Source organism: Benincasa hispida, chromosome 6 (assembly GCF_027475165.1).
Source record: "Benincasa hispida cultivar pf3 chromosome 6, pf3_genome.v1.1, whole genome shotgun sequence".
Classification (NCBI taxonomy): domain Eukaryota; kingdom Viridiplantae; phylum Streptophyta; class Magnoliopsida; order Cucurbitales; family Cucurbitaceae; genus Benincasa; species Benincasa hispida.
The window spans coordinates 50,943,878-50,960,674 of NC_143483.1; the positions used below are offsets into that span (position 1 = coordinate 50,943,878).

Consider the following 16,797-nt stretch of genomic DNA (forward strand, 5'->3'; position numbering starts at 1 on the left):
GAGGAGGGCTCTGTTAAATCCTCGATGTATAGATACTCGTTACTTAATGGAATTTTCCTTCTATCCTCGATGAGTTACTGTTCTTCGCTCGATGGAACTCAACAAGTGTTGATTATTACTCGATTCTACTCGATGAGTATTAAACTTTACTCGAAACAACTCGAAGATGAAAACTCTTGACTTAATGCTACTCGATAGAAGAAATTTATGACTCGTTCCAACTCAATACTCTGAAAATGTTATGATTTGATAACAAGATCGTGTTTTCGTTGATTTTCAGAGAAAGATGAAAAATGAAAGAAGAAGATAAAGAGAAAGAAGAAGAAACATGCAGTGTTACATGGTTCAGCCAATAAGCCTACGTTCATGGGAAGATTCACTTTCTTTCTCACCTGAAGATTGCTTACAGGAGTTTTTGTTTACAGAAAAATAGAAAGTACGATAATATCTCTCTTTTTTGTGTGTGTGTATGTGTTCTAATCAATGGTATTTATTACACATACCATTTGACTATTACAAGATAAGATTAATTATGTAAACTAAACTAGCTGAATAGGTATTGAGGGACAGTTTTTACACTTTTTCTCTAAAATTTTATCAATGTGATGGTGTGCATATGTTTTAAAAATTATTAACATGCACAAGAATATTTATTTTAACGAGAATTCGTTAGAAGATTGAAATTTCAATAGTTCTTGGAGTTTAAAGTTTAAGTTCGCAACAATTATCTAACTTTGAGGTGCAACAGTGAAAATTAATTCTTTTTTCCCAAACTTTAAATTGAAAACTCCATATAACTAACTAATTTATCTAACATTGGATGAAAAGTATTGGATTTGACTTATGAAATGAGTTAATTAAATTGGTGGAAGTGGACATATTTGAGTCGAGAGATGACAAACCAACATATGAGAAACTTTGCACGATAGCAAGATGAATATTGATTATGTATAAATTTCGTGGCCATCCCCTATCCTATCTTCGAGTTCTAATCCTTTTGTTTAAGATTTCTTTGTGAATCCTAAGATCCATCATGTGGAGGCTTAAAATAGGCGACGGTGGAAATGATCCTTACATTTATTCCATGAACAACTTCTTAGGAAGGCAAATATGGGAATTTGACCCAAACGCTGGAACTCCTGAAGAGCGAGCCGAAGTTGAACACCTTCACCACCAATTCACCAAAAATCATCTCAAGGGTTTTCCAAGCGCTGACTTACTTTGGCGCCTCCAGGTAACACGAATACCTTTTGAGCTTAACCATTCTTCGTTTGGGCTTCATGAGATCTGATACCATATTAGATAAGATGTGGTTCTATCTCAAAAATCAAATAGTAATAAGAGAAGTAGCACATTTATCTTATAAGGAGTGTGAGGTCCCTAATTTTTCTAAATGTGGGATTCTCACCATCTATCATGGGAGATTTGAACCTCTTTGATTTTAAGAGAATGAATAAATGTCAAATTCTTTCCTATCTTTTTTAAGTCATTGGATTACACATTGGTATGGAGTTGAATGGAAAAACAATAATCTAATTTGGGTGCAGCTTCTTAGAGAGAAAAATTTCAAACAAAGTATCCCAAGAGTGAAGATTGAAGATGGAGAAGAAATAAGTTACGAAGTGTCATGGAATGCAATGAGAAGAGGAGCACATTTCTTAGCGGCCATACAAGCAAGTGATGGACATTGGCCAAGTGAAATATCGGGGCCTCAATTTTACTTATGTCCAATGCTGATTTGCATGTACATAATGGGTATAATGGATGAAGTATTGAGTCCGGAGCACAAGAAACAAATGATCCGTTATGTTTACAACCAACAGGTAAACTATTCCTTATTTTGTTTAAATTTAAATTTCAAAGTAATGGTTACTTGAAACCTATTACTTTTTTTAACCTTTTAAATATGGAAGATCTAATTAAAATCAACATATACTCTTTCTCTTCTAGTTGAAGGTTCACATTCTCATAACCATATTTGTTTCACTCAATGCATCAAGCAAAATAATTGATTAATGAACAACAATAATAACATTTTGCAGAATGATGATGGCGGATGGGGGTTACATATAGGTGGTCATAGTAACATGTTCGGCACTACATTCAATTATATCTCGTTACGTTTACTTGGTGAAGGACCTGATGTTGAGGCAGTTTCCAGATCCAGAAACTGGATACGACAACGCGGTGGTGTCGTATCCATACCTTCATGGGGAAAGACGTGGCTCTCGGTAAATCTTAAATTTAATTATGGTAGAGATACTTTCAATAAATCTTAAATTTAGTTATTTATTTTTATCGAAATTGATTAAATAATAATAATAATTTTCATTCTAGAAAAATACATGCCGTGTATTCCTCTTTTCAAAATTTAATTTATAGTAGAAAGGTTCATCGATAATAAATCCTTTTGAAAATATCAACAATAAATTTAGAATAATATTAAATTTAAGATTTATTGAAAATACAAAAATAAAAAATGATTATTTGAAGGATGTGATGAAGGTGCTAATGGTGTGTCAATTTAGTTGAGATGTCAGAGTATATCTATACATCCCTCAAACCTCCAATTTATTGTGAAAATATATATATATATATTTAAAATGATAGAAACTAAAATTGAACAAATTTCAAAGTATGAAGATGAAAATAAAATTTTTATCTATTTTTGTAGTGTCGTTTCTTATCAACTCTAGCTCCTATTGTTTATTATAATGTGCAACTTACATTTTTTTACTTACATAACGTAAAGATATTAAATGTGTTCGACTGGTCTGGAAGCAACCCCATGCCTCCTGAATATTGGATGTTACCCACTTGGTTCCCCATTCACCCATGTGAGTTCAACTTATAATTATATCCTAAACATATTAATTAAATTCAAATATTATATACTTCCATACACAAATATATATATACACACATATATATACATGAAACCCGTGATTTTGATTGATGACTTAACATATTGCAGCAAACCTGATGTGCTATACTCGAATCACCTATATGCCCATGTCTTATTTGTATGGCAAAAGGTTCCAAGCACAGTTAACGCCTTTTATTTTACAATTACGAAACGAACTTCATACCCAATTCTACAATCAAATTAACTGGAAGAAAGTTCGTCACATGTGTGCTATGGTAGGTTATATATTATTATATTCTCCTTTCAATATTTAAACTTCCGACATCGTATCCTTATAAGGTCGGTTTTCAATTGACATTATAGCTCATTTTTGTACTAGTGTAATAATTTAGTTGGCCACACCCAATTATATACATATTGCAGGAAGACCTCTACTTTCCACATCCCTTTGTTCAAGACTTGCTTTGGGACACTCTTTACTTACTCAGTGAACCACTCATGACCCGGTGGCCTTTTAACAAATTGATTCGCCAAAAAGCCTTGAATGAAACTATGAGGCATATTCATTATGAGGATGAAAATAGTCGCTACATTACCATTGGCTGTGTCGAAAAGGTTACATCTAAACTTCGAGCTCATCTCCAGCTCTCCTTTGTATATTTTGTTTTGATTAATGCATCACTTTTGGATCGGAGTATGATGAGGGCACTATAGATGTGTAATCTAGTTAAGATATTTTGGTGCACCTACTAATCCTTGGACCCGTAGCAACTTTAACATTAAATTAATATAATATAATATAATACTTAGCTACTTGTTCAATTTTAGTTCATATATTTTCTAATGTCCAATTTTAGTTTACTTTTAATAAATATAAATTGAATTCCTCAAAATTAGGTTATTCTTATTGAGATTGCTTAATAGTAATAATTGTTATTATACTGATTTTCATATAAGAAAATATACCATGTAAATATATTTATAATGAAAAGACTAATAGATGATAAAAAAATGAAAAAAAAAATCACTTATAAACTAGAAGTTGATCTAAATTATATTTATTAAAAATACGGAGTAAAATTCCAAGTAAGAAGACTAAAATGATATTTAAATCTAATATATATAATAGATATTATATTAATGTGGATTTTGATTGACAAACACAGCCCCTATGCATGCTTGCTTGCTGGGTCGAAGATCCGAGTAGTGAGTATGTGAAGAAGCATTTGGCGAGACTTCCTGATTTTTTATGGATGGCTGAAGATGGTATGAAAATACAAAGTTTTGGTAGCCAATCATGGGATGCTGCTTTGGCCACGCAAGCTCTACTTTCTTGTAATATCACACATGAAATTGGGACTGCCCTCAATAATGCCCATGAATTCATCAAGAACTCTCAGGTAATTATAATTAAATGCTAATTAATTTCTGTAATAATTCAGAGACTTTTTTGGATTATTTTTGAAAAAAATGTATTTTCAAAATCTATATATATAATTTGGTTAAATTTTAGGTTAGTAACAATCCTCCTGGTGACTACAAAAGTATGTTCCGCTACATGTCTAAAGGAGCTTGGACCTTTTCAGACTGTGACCATGGATGGCAACTTTCTGACTGCACTGCCGAGAGCTTGAAGGTGTGGTGCCTTCATATTTCGTTTATTGTGATTAATATCTTGGTCATTGGCCATGACTATTAATAATTAATTAAACTGTTGTAAAATTTCTAGTGTTGCCTACTTCTCTCCTTACTACCACCTGAAATAGTTGGTGAGAAAATGGAACCTGAACGTTTATACGACGCTGTTAATGTCATCCTGAATATGCAGAGCAAAAACGGGGGTGTACCACCTTGGGAACCAGCATCAAGATACCACTGGATGGAGGTATATGAAAAATAATTGACTTCTAGCTGAATGCACCCATTTTTCTATAGTACATGGTCCAACCATAGTTTGACATATTAAAAAACTTTCCCTTTTTTCTTTTTCTTTTAATATTTGTAATATTATATTATATATTTGTTAAAACGGACAACACTAATTAAGTTCAGATGTTTCTTGAAGTATCTTCGATATGACTTAAATATGTGTAAATATTAGAATTAATTTTCTAAACTAATGTTGAAGTATGTAAAACGTAAATAAATATCTTAAAAGTAAGGATCTAAAAATATCATAGAATTTCTTTAAGTAGGCTTCAAGGAATTCTAGAAAACTCCATTAGGTAATGAAATACTGATAGAAATATCTAAGATATTAGGAATTGAAGAAGACCCTAAATATGAATAATCTTTTTGCTTAGGCTCTAAGAATCTCACACCTACAAATAGGAGGTTTATCCCCAGCTGCAAATCATAGGAAAAGTTAGACAAACTTATAGTGAAAAAGTCTTCTTTCGAAAGGTGTCTATTACGAAGTCAACAAATAAATATTAAGAAAATGTAAAATAGAGGAGAATCGATATATAGATTTACGTGGTTCATGAATAATGTATTTAACTACATCCATAGATAGAGGGGGAACAATTTTATTAAAGAAAATGTTACAGAATATAGGATAATGGTACATTTAGGTTAGAGAGTTTATATAATACATTTTTATAAACTCTAAGATCATAATCATAAATAAATCATAAATAATTAAATATGTCAAATAAGAATTCAACTTAGGCTCCAAGGCATTCCAACCGGGTCTATATTTGTAATTTCACAATAAAGGAAAATATTGGCTTTGTAATTTCTTCAACATATAATGTCTATCTTTACACTCATCCTATCTTTGTGCTTGATTAGTGGCTGAATCCAGTGGAGTTTCTCGAAGACTTAATCATCGAGCACGAGTATGATTTTCATTAATTAATTTTCATTCTGCTAAATGAAATTATAGTTGTGTTTTGAATTTTATTTTATTAAACCTAATTATGGTAATTAATATTCTTAACTATGAATGTTTTCAGACATGTGGAGTGCACCTCATCTTCGTTACAGGGCATACTCTTATTTAGGAAACAATACCCATCACATAAAAGGACAGAGATCAATAATTTTATCGACAAGGCTATTCAATTTATTCTGGATATACAGTTGCCTGATGGCTCTTGGTAACCCCATTAATTAATACATATTGCGTATTGAGAATTTTGTACGAATTATTCAAATTTTATTTCAAAATCTCATTTGACTCTAATTTTGAAAATAATGAAGAATAACTACTTATCAAGAGCAAAGAGCCTAGCTATGAAAACATTACCATATTAGATTAGTTAAACACGAGTATGGAGGAAGAGTGCAAACGCAAGGGAGTGATGGAAACAAAAAATTATACGGTTTTTTATCTCAAGAGATGATGAGGACGCTAGATGTATCAATCTAGTTGAGATATGTGGGTGCGCCTACTGATCCTACCACTTTTTTGTGATTTGTTAAAAAAAATTATACAATTTTATTTTCAAAATCTAGGTCAAATAAATTTTGAATCGTGAAATTTGAGTCTATCCATATGAAAATGTCATGTATAGAACAATTTTCATGCATTGTGTGTGAATATATAGGTATGGAAGTTGGGGAATTTGCTATACATGTGGAACGTGGTTTGCACTTAAAGCATTATCAATGGCGGGGAAGACATATGAAAATTGTGAGGCACTTCGAAAAGGAGCTGATTTTCTAATAAAGATACAAAATTCAGAAGGAGGATTTGGAGAGAGCTACTTGTCAAGTAACAGCAAGGTAACAACATACATATTTATTTTTTACTTCCTACCCTAAGTGTAGAGGTACATAATTTAGTGTAAATTATGGGAAAAAATTGTCATTTGTTTCAAAAGTTACAATGTCACTCTTGACTTTTCATTACAAATTTTAAAACGAAATCATTTAAAATTTTGAATGAAAATTGAGACTTAGAACAATCCAACGATGATCTAAAATAGTGTGACAATCCAAATATACATCTATTTTAGATCGTTATAGAACCTCATTCTAAATTTCAATTTTCATTCAAAATTCTAAAAGACTTCTTCTTTGGTTTATGTTAATTATAGGGTTAACATATTTGTATTTTTAGTATAATATATATTGATTGAATTATTATTATTATTGGACGCACGAAATAGAGATATATACCGTTGGATGGGAAACGATCAAATTTGGTGCAAACAGCATGGGGTATGATGGGTTTGATATATGCTGGACAGGCAAGTCCACTAGATCTCTCTCTCTTCTTTTTCACTAACTAGCTCTTGTTTCGAAATAGGGAAATTTGTACGGAAATTGGGTCCAAAATATAAAATGGCCCATTTTTAAAAAATAATGTCAATTGACCCTCTAGACATCATCGCTATATTAAATTATGTAAATTGCCACCATCACCATCAGATATCAATAGAGGGTCAATTAACATTATTTTTTAAAAATGGGTCATTTGACATTTTGGATCCAATTTTTGGATTATCCGTACAAATTTCTTTTGGAAATAGTGGATTTGACTAACATAAAAATTAAAAGTATATCTTTTGCTCATATGTTTAATTTTACACATTTAAAAATGGGCTTTTTTAAATATAAAAAATATTTTAAAATATGTATATTTTATAGCAAAAAGTTCCAAAATTGCTTTGGAACTTTTTATTTTTTTATTTTTTCCTTTATTAGAAATTTCCCATTTTTTTAAATATATTTTTCATATAATTATAATTAATTTTAAATACTTTAAACATATTTTAGAGTATAAATATTCATTTCTCCAACGAAAATTTGTCCCTAATAGAGAAGGAACGAGAGGAAAATCCCCGTAAGTTAAGTGGTGATGGAGACGAAGAATATATTTGCTCTCCCGCCTCTGATCTTGTCTTGTTGCCACTTTTAAATTTATTATTATTTTTATTGTTGTGTTATAATAATTATTATTATTATATACGTTTTAATGTACAAAGATAATGGATATGTTTGAATCATATGATTGAACATTTAGATTATATATATAAACAATAGGTAATTATTTCTTTCTCCTATGATATTTAAGCATTTTCTCTCTAAATTCAAATTTTTCATTTTTCAATAGAACTTATTTAATTTATTGGTTTTTTTCAAAAAAAAAATGGACAAGGAGGGTAACTTGAACTTTACAAATTTTCTGTGGGAAATTCTCATCAAAATAAAATAAAAAATTTACATGGAGAATGAAGTAGGGAGTAGAGAGCGGAGATGAAAAAAAGTGATCCCCGCTCCACTCTTTCCCTTGAGCATCTCTATTTTAGAGTGGTTTTAAAAAAAATTGATTTTGAACTATTTCAAAATCACTCTCGAACATGTCATTAATTTACTTCAATAACAATAATTAATTACTTAATAAACAGGCAAATATAGATCCGAATCCAATTCATCGTGCTGCCAAGGTGTTAATCAATTCCCAAACTGAAGATGGTGATTTTCCACAACAGGTGATGAGGGCCATTTCTTCTCTTTTGTTCTTTTTTCTTTTCCTTCTAAAACATACCTAATCAATATAATTAACAACTTCTAATTGTTTAAAAAGATATCCAAAATGAATTATGTTTGTATACATGTGCAGGAAATTACTGGAATATTCTTCAAAAATTGCACCTTACACTATGCATCATACAGAGAAGTTTTTCCTGTGATGGCTCTGGGAGAATATTGTAACAAGGTTTCCTTGCCTTGTAAGAAAAAAAAATAAAGTTAATATTTGAGTTAATTAACCCTACAAACATTATATTAATAAATATGCAGACTTGTACTCAAAAAGAAAAAAAAATGGAAACTTTTATGCTTTTACGAAACACAATCGTACTTGCAAACATGGATAGAGACTAATATCCTACCCTAAGTTATGTAATTCTCGTACTTTCATAGAATATACCAAGTATAGTTGCACTTGGACATGGGTCTTTCAACTATTTTTATAATATATGAAACGATTTGTTGCTCCAATCAACATACAATTACACGTTTCAGCCATCAGTTCCTCAAAAATGTTATCTCTTTGTTCGACATTTTCAGACATAATAACCCCAGTCTTCTTGGTCATCCATCATCGGCCCTTGTAGGGAATCATTTAAAAAACCAAACATCTCATTGTCATCATTTTGAGCATTAGACTTCTTACTCAATCCAACATGTATTGAAGAAGACATATATATATATATATATATACCTTTGAAATCAACCAAACATCTCAGATGTTTTATAATGATTTTCTCAAACTTATAAAGTATTGCACAATATTTGCTTCCAAATGATTAAATCACTGATGTGTAATACCTTTCTCACACAGATCATAAAAGAAAACACATGATTCATTAACAGTTATACATACTTTCGTAAGTATGTTCAAACGATAATGGGAATGAGTCATTGGAGTAGAATGTGTCTTAAATTTTTAACCCCCATAATTTTTCATCACCCTGACACTCACACATTGTAATGTTTGAGACGAATCTATTAGAAAATTTAACCGATTTTAAGAACTTACAAAAATCTACCATTATTTCACTGGTAGCCAATGCATTCATAAATAACATTTGATTTTATGACTTTAGCTCGTTGCTTTTGTCGGGTAAATCCTTTCATATATACAAATCAGTTATATTCTAGGCTAAATTATTTTTTAAAAAAATACTCTTAAACTTTGTACTTTGTATCAAAAATATTCCTAAAATTTCAAAAGTTTTTAAAATATCATTGAACTTTAAAAAAGAGTACAAAAATACCCTTACATTTAGTTTGGATGGAAACCATTAAGATTTTGTTAAAAAATACCTTGGAACATACCCCAAAAAAAAAAAAAAAAAAAAAAAAAAAAAAAAAAAGTTTTTTCCGAATAAATATACAGGATAGGAGGGATCATAGATGCACCAGGATATCTCAACTAAGGTTGACACATCCCTAACACTCTCATCATACCCCTGGAGACCAAAAGATATATTGATATAAATTGTACAAGCATTACATTATATGAACAAAAATCATTAATATGTCGTTGCAAAAATAACTCTAAAATTAAAAAATTTTAAAAATAACATTTAATCAATTTGTTTGAAGTTTAATTTTTATTGAGTTCAAGAAAAACCAATTTTAGAACAAATTAAATGGATATCCTTATGTTTTTTCGTATTGGCGTTCTCATTATTCTCCTATTTTTCTAATTTTTACACGAATTTTCTCAGCAACCAAAATAAAAGTCAAAGTTTTAAGTTAAAACATAAAATCCCACAAAATTTTATAAAATTCAAAAATCAAAATGAAAAGAAGAGGAAAAAAAAAAGTGTATCTGACTATTAATACACACTCCTCTTAAGACATACCAAAATGATTAATAACCAAATAAAAAAGTGTATCTAACTATTAATACACACTCACTACTAATATACAACTTTGTTAAAATGTTTAAGTCTTAAAATTTTTGGGTGCTTCCATTATTCTTTTTCTTCTCGAGTGGTTAGTTTTATCGATTTAAACAAATATCAAACAGCTAACAATAAGGAGTATGAGGGTATTAAAGAAACAAAGAGGGAAAAAAAAAGGAAAATAAGAGAAGTAAAGGGCAATAACAGTTTTTGTTCATATACTTACAATAAGGATATTTTTTAAACTTTTAAAAGTTTTGGTGTATTTTTTACATGAAACGCTAACCACTTTTCCATCGAAAACTGACGGTAAGAATATTGTTAAAATCATTTTGGAAGTTTAAAGACATTTTTTAAATTTTTGAAAGTTCAAGAGTATCATTTACATAAAGTATACAAAATTTAGTAATATAATGTATGATTAACTTATATTCTAATGAAAGTTTTTCGTGTCTTTTGTTTTGCCCTCAATATTCAACAAAGTCATGAACAAGTTGTCACGTACATTTCTTTGAATATAAGACATCAACTTATGTCTCTTAATAGAAGTTTAGGCCAGTATGGCGTTTGAAGAACATATAATTTTGATCTAGTTAACATTACACGTCTTTTCTTATCTTGTGTAGATGAATACTTAACACTGAAAAGTTAGCATGTTTTCTTCTTCTTCTATTCATATTCAGCCCATTTGGTATAGACCCAATTCAACCGTAGGTGGTTTACTGTGTTCGAGTCAAATTTTTTTCTGTTTGTATTCTAAAATAATATTAATAAAAAGAATTTTGAAGCAAGTCAAAAATCTTTATCAAATCATTTAGATCGTGCCTTAAAATTAATCCCACTAAAACATTTTCTAAATACCGCAATAAATAACTTTAAATTTAAATTTTGTTCTATTTTGATAACTTTCAAAGTGTTAATTGTTAACATTACCACTCTCCAGAATTTTTCCAGTTTTGTTTAGAAACTCCAAGCAAAATGTCGGGAAGTATAGTCGTGAAATAAAAAAATCTGATCGTCGTCCAGATTACTCTGTAGATCGAGTGCATTGTCAAATTGTGACCCATCATCAATCTTCTTAATTTTGATTGAAATGGGCAATTTTCAAAAGATGGACTAAATCTGACGAACAATTACTAGTATAAAAAGCATGAGAAACCTGACTAGTTAAAAACAATTGTACTACATAAATAACACCGCCTACATTGACATTCTTAACCTACTCAAGATTTTTCATCAAATCAAATTGTGATCATCCTCAAATTCTATCTTCGTCCATATTGATATAACTTAACAACACGTAGGTCTAAAAGAAGTACAGCAATGATTAAGATCGCCAGTTTTGATAGAGCAATCTTCCAAGTAATTAAGCACTCACCAACACAATCCAATACAACAGCCGATACCTACTTTCCCATCATCACTACACTGAAAAGGTAAGATGGAACTCCAAATGCACAATGAGAGTCTGGGACTCGATAATTTCATACTCAATGAAAGTTCCTGTGCTATAAGGAATTCCGGATGGAAAAATAGAAATTACAGTTAGCGATAAGAAAAGGATGGACCAGCAAATGAGTACCGCGATGAAACCGGCATTGTATCTTTTTCCATATCTTTGTGATGCACTTGATTGTAATGAGATAGAGCACCAGCAGCATGTCTCATGGGTTCAGTATCAGCACCATAACTTCTTGAATAAGTTGGGGGGGCTGCTTCCTCCCTCCTTGATGAAAGCAGAAATGGATCGATTGAAGAAAGGCCATATTGACGAGTGTAAATCGAATCATATGGGGCTCGTTCCAAACCACTAGCAGGTATTGCTCTAGGAGGTGATACTTGATGTCTAGAATCAATACTGTAAACTGGATAATCTTTTCCATTAAAATATACATGATCCGCACGAACTATTTCTCTCTGTGCGTGTGTAGAGACATCATCCCTGTATCTGGGCTCAAGTTGCCTCAGCTGATAGTCCCTATCGTGATCTCTGCGGTATGTTTCTAGAGAAGGCTGAGGCACAGGATCTAAGTTTCTCCTCTCTGCCCGGAGACCGTATGTTCGATAGTCTTTTTCGCTTAGGTATAAATCACGAGGAACTTCCTCTCTATGTCTAGGTGCCTCTTCTCGATGTCGATCCCTTCCATGAGATGACAAATGGTATTTCCTTGCATCACCCTTGGACTTAGAGTTCCTAATCCGAACGTCTTTCTCCCCATGAACATTTCTATCCCTAATTGGTACCTCTGAATGGGACCGGACAGGAGCAGAACTCAAGTGGAGCCCCACTGGTCGGAAAAGATCTGAGAGCTTCCTAACCTGAAAAATGAAATCCTAGAATGTCATCACAGGGAAAAAAAAAAAAAAAAAGAATTAAGAGTGCTATTGAAAAGCCAAGCTAGCAGAAGAAACCTGACACATCCACCTGTTTAACAGTGAGTTCAGCTTTGAACTTGTGCTTCTCATAATAGTTCTCTTGGATAGCCTTCTTGAAAATATTCTCAGGTAGTGGAAAACAATCCTTGTAAATATTGAACCGCACCTGAAATTTCAATTTTGGAATTGAGAAAATATCCTAGGCAGATTAAAAGAAAAGCTTCTGGAGTAGTTTATAACTAACAAAACTTGAACCTGAGCAGGGAAAGCCCCATTAAAAGCCTTTGGCTCAAGTTTCATGCCACCGGAAGAGGATGCTTTATAAATCCCATACAGAAGCCTGAGATCAAAATCGTAGAGAAAGAGCTTCAACCCAGGTTTGATTGCCAAGACAACATCCTTTTTGCCAGCAGAAACACCCATTACGTTGTACTGAAAACAATCTGGCTTCGTTTTTGCGCTGCACATGAAAATCAGTCCACCAAGATTTTCTTTATTTTTATCTTCTCTTCGACTCTTTTGATCCCTATCTTCTTTCTTTTTCTGATTCTTTATGCTCTTATCTGAAGAACCAGCCTTCCCTATGATCTTCCCTTCTTTGATGCTACTTTTAGTCTCCGAATTGTGCTTATGACTAGCAGAAGTCTCTTCTCCCTTTTCAATATGCTCCCCTTTTGAGATACTTTCCTTAGTATTTTCCTTTTGGTTAGGCTTCTCGGTGTCTTCTACCTTCTTTTCACTACCTTCCCCATTTTCCTGCAACAAACTCTTACTATTCTCCACTTTCTTTCTGACCTGCACCTTAGGACTACTCTGAAGCTTATTAGTCTTCTTTTGACTGCTAGCTGGAGATTTCTTTACAATTTTCCTTTTCACCTTCAGAACTTCATCATTCTTCTTCGTCTTTGACTCTGGATTGGAACTTTCAGTGAGGCTCTGAGGTTCAAGAGATTCTCCCACTTCTTGAGCTACAGGAACCTCTTTTTCCTTTTTATCGTCTTCCTGTTCAACCAGTGCTTTTTTCTTTTTCAACACACTGCTAGCTGGGGATTTCTTTACAATTTTCTTTTTTACCTTCAAAACTTTTACAATTTTCTTTTTAGGCAACCCTTCTTTGATACACTTTTCAGCAGACTTCCCAGCTTCAGTGGTGCTCCTAACTTCAGTTACAGCTTCTTTCATGTCATCTACTTGTTCTGTAGGGGAGTCTTCTTTCATTTTGCTATCTTCTTGAACTGCCGAAGTTACTGCTTCTTTCCTCTTACCTTCATGTTCGGTTGAGAACTCTTCTGCATAACCCTCAGTTTTCTCTACATCAGACATACCTACTTCCTTCTCCTCACATTCAGGCAAAGCAGAATCTGCTTCCATATTTGAATCTTGTTTCATGATCTACTCGCATGTACATAATGAGAAAGTCAAAATTGCAGCAGAGCGTATTCCTTTCTAAAACTCTCTTATCACAGCAAGTAAAAGAGTGATACAAAAATCAAATGAAGAGTCTTCAATACATTGGATGGTTATTATTATGAACAAGTACAAGTACATCTACATATAGATTAATGTGTTATTTTAATACAGTGTGTCAGTGCCGCACAAAAAAAAATATTTTCTTTTCTTTTCTTTAAAAAAAAAAACAAAACAAAACTACATAGCCCTAGAGGATTATTGCACAATGGTGAGCCTCAAACTTTGTTTTTGCTTTTTTTTTTTAGCAGTGCACTTCAAGCTTTTTAAAAAACCACACACACTTATGATGAGTTAAAAGGAGATTTGCAAGGAAAGAAGAAGGAATTTTTTTTTAGGATAGCATGGGCAATCACCATTCACAAACATTGATTGCAAAAGAACGTGTGCGTGTGTGTTTGGAAAATTAAGGAATCAGAAGTCCTTTTAGCAAATAATAATAATAATACAAAGAGGTTACTTCAAGTGCTTCAAGAGTTTTTTTTTTTCTTTTTTTCTTTTTTTTTTTTGAGAAGAGAATGTTAATAGAAGAACTAACGAGACTGGCATGTGTCTGGATTCGAAAAGAAGCTGTGTTATGTTGAGCCTTTTTTTTTCCTCTTCATAAAATTCAGTGAATATCATCTTGATGGAAAGATTAAGAATAATACATTTTTTTCACCATTGATTTTTCCCACTCGAGTTCTAAACCACAAGCTTATCGAGCGAGCAACGATATAAATATAAAAATTACAAAAAGAGCAAAGGACTCCAATTGCTAAAATGAAGAATAAAGGAAAACTAGAATAGCAAAAACCCTAATGCGCCAAGCTCCAAACCTATAAACCACAAGCTTATCGAGCAACAAGAACGAACGCCTAACATAAATTAATGGTTAACAATTACAAAGCCTGAATTCTGAACCAGAAATTAACAGCAAGGAAACAAGCCAAAAGAAAATATTCACACACCAAATATAAATTTCTCATTTACCGCAACAAAAACATCAAGTCATAAGGCAAATTCAGCTCCATTTCACTCTCTCTCGGAAACCTAACGAAGTTCAACAATTAACTCGTAGACAGAGATACAAGAAGATGGAGAGTACCTGGTAAGCCGACGAAACTTGAGAGCGATCTGATAAGAGAACCGAAAATCTGGAAACGATGAACAATCTAGAAAGATAGGGCTTTCGCGTTCCCTATATTGTTCTTTTTAATTTAAATAAATATGTCCGAGAGAACTAAGAGTAAATTGACAAAAATGACCCCTCCCACTTTATTTTTTTGAAAAATGGACAGTATCTCAAAAAAATTCATGGTATGATTAATTAGTTTCCTCCTTATTACATGCAATTAACCTTTTACCTACTATCCGGGGGTTGATGTCCTAAATTTCATAGGTCTTGTAGTTGTAATATAAAAAGAGCTTATTTATTTAATAAAATCTGAGATATTTTATTCGACATTTAGTAGTATTAACCCACAAAACTAATAAACTAACATCTAAGGTTATTTTTTGTAGCTTAAACATGGTGGATCGTATTTAAGTGATAATCTAAATGGTCTGTAGTAGATGGATAAGGCTGGATATCTTATCCTGATGACACTACCAATAAAGTTTGCTTTGTAGATATTACAATTGTTATAAAGTTCTACAAATGATCTGATCATGGTCATTCATGTAAAGACATGTGAGCAAGGGTGTTCTATACAACAAGGTTTGTATAAGACCAGACCATGAAATGAATACTCTCATTATATGACGTCGTTAATAATGAGACTTACATTTTACTAGGATGACCATAGATGACATGACCTGAATCCTAAGTGAGTTGTGAACTCCTGCCTATGAAGGCGGTCCTTTGATTTGCATGGATAAGAGTGGTCAGATCATCGAGTCAATATGCCTACCATTTTGGGGATTCGTCTGATTGAGGAGTTAGGAACATAGCTACACAAGACAGAATTTACTCATTCTCTACCGTCGGGGTAAGTAGATAAATTGCTCCCTTAAGGGCTGATTTCGAGGCTTGAACAATGTGGCGTCACACCTTCTCTTGGCCTGAGAGGGGTTTGGTCGTAGTTGGACTATGACTTATTGTTCATTAGAGGGATCAGTGGTACTTAAGAAGTTAGATATAACTACAGGGGTAAAACGGTAATTTTGGCCTAGATGTACTTACGAGCAATTTGTGAAGGGGTCATCACACTGTTGACTGGTTATATCCAATGGACACATAAATATATATCTGTAGTGCGAAGAGTGTAGCTGTCGGTCTTTAGTGGAGTGATCGGCAGTTAATGGATGTTGAGTAATTTAATTAAATAAGTTTAATTAATTATTCAAAGTATTATTGGAGCTTCAATCTACAGGTCCATAAGGTCTCATATGTAGTTCAACTAGGATTATTAAAAAATAATTTTGGATTAATTTGATTTGTTCAAATTAATTGAGAAATTAATTATATAATAATTAATATAACATATTTGATACATTATAATATAAAGTTTATTTTGAGAGAAATTAAAATATTTGGGTATGATTCAAATATTAATTATATGAATTAGATTCATATAATTAAATTTAATATAAATTTGATTCATATTAAATACCATGAATTATTTAGAGTTTTAGAACTATAGATTATATTATATTTGATATAATGTAAACTATAGGTTATGTGTGACATTTGATATTATATGTAGTTATATATATTTAATAAGTTAGTTATTATATATA

The 16,797-nt window shown here is 31.9% G+C and overlaps 2 protein-coding genes across 5 annotated transcripts; one reads left to right on the forward strand and one right to left on the reverse strand.

The window, feature by feature from the left end:
• Nucleotides 1–901: 901 nt before the first annotated feature.
• On the forward strand, nucleotides 902–8,767 carry LOC120079555 (isomultiflorenol synthase-like). 3 transcript variants are annotated; one of them, XM_039033777.2, is made up of 15 exons: nucleotides 902–1,234; nucleotides 1,548–1,823; nucleotides 2,043–2,231; nucleotides 2,753–2,837; nucleotides 2,975–3,141; nucleotides 3,290–3,481; nucleotides 4,033–4,266; nucleotides 4,380–4,502; nucleotides 4,695–4,751; nucleotides 5,660–5,706; nucleotides 5,824–5,967; nucleotides 6,418–6,595; nucleotides 6,982–7,062; nucleotides 8,224–8,307; nucleotides 8,439–8,767. In XM_039033777.2, exons 1-15 carry the CDS (start codon nucleotides 1,034–1,036, stop codon nucleotides 8,562–8,564), a joined length of 2,184 nt encoding a protein of 727 aa, XP_038889705.1. In that variant the 5' UTR covers nucleotides 902–1,033; the 3' UTR covers nucleotides 8,565–8,767. The 3 variants fall into 3 exon arrangements, with proteins under 3 accessions (XP_038889705.1, XP_038889704.1, XP_090170662.1); XM_039033776.2 differs by having other exon boundaries at nucleotides 904–1,234; nucleotides 4,596–4,751; XM_090314536.1 differs by lacking the exons at nucleotides 2,753–2,837; nucleotides 2,975–3,141 and having other exon boundaries at nucleotides 905–1,234; nucleotides 4,596–4,751.
• Nucleotides 8,768–11,462: 2,695 nt separating this feature from the next.
• LOC120079814 (uncharacterized) lies at nucleotides 11,463–15,294 on the reverse strand. 2 transcript variants are annotated; one of them, XM_039034224.1, is made up of 4 exons: nucleotides 15,164–15,294; nucleotides 12,865–14,001; nucleotides 12,659–12,775; nucleotides 11,463–12,552 (listed from the first exon to the last, which is right to left on the reverse strand). In XM_039034224.1, exons 2-4 carry the CDS (start codon nucleotides 13,996–13,998, stop codon nucleotides 11,779–11,781), a joined length of 2,025 nt encoding a protein of 674 aa, XP_038890152.1. In that variant the 5' UTR covers nucleotides 13,999–14,001; nucleotides 15,164–15,294; the 3' UTR covers nucleotides 11,463–11,778. The 2 variants fall into 2 exon arrangements, with proteins under 2 accessions (XP_038890152.1, XP_038890153.1); XM_039034225.2 differs by having other exon boundaries at nucleotides 12,865–14,065; nucleotides 15,164–15,257.
• Between the last annotated feature and the right edge of the window lie 1,503 nt (nucleotides 15,295–16,797).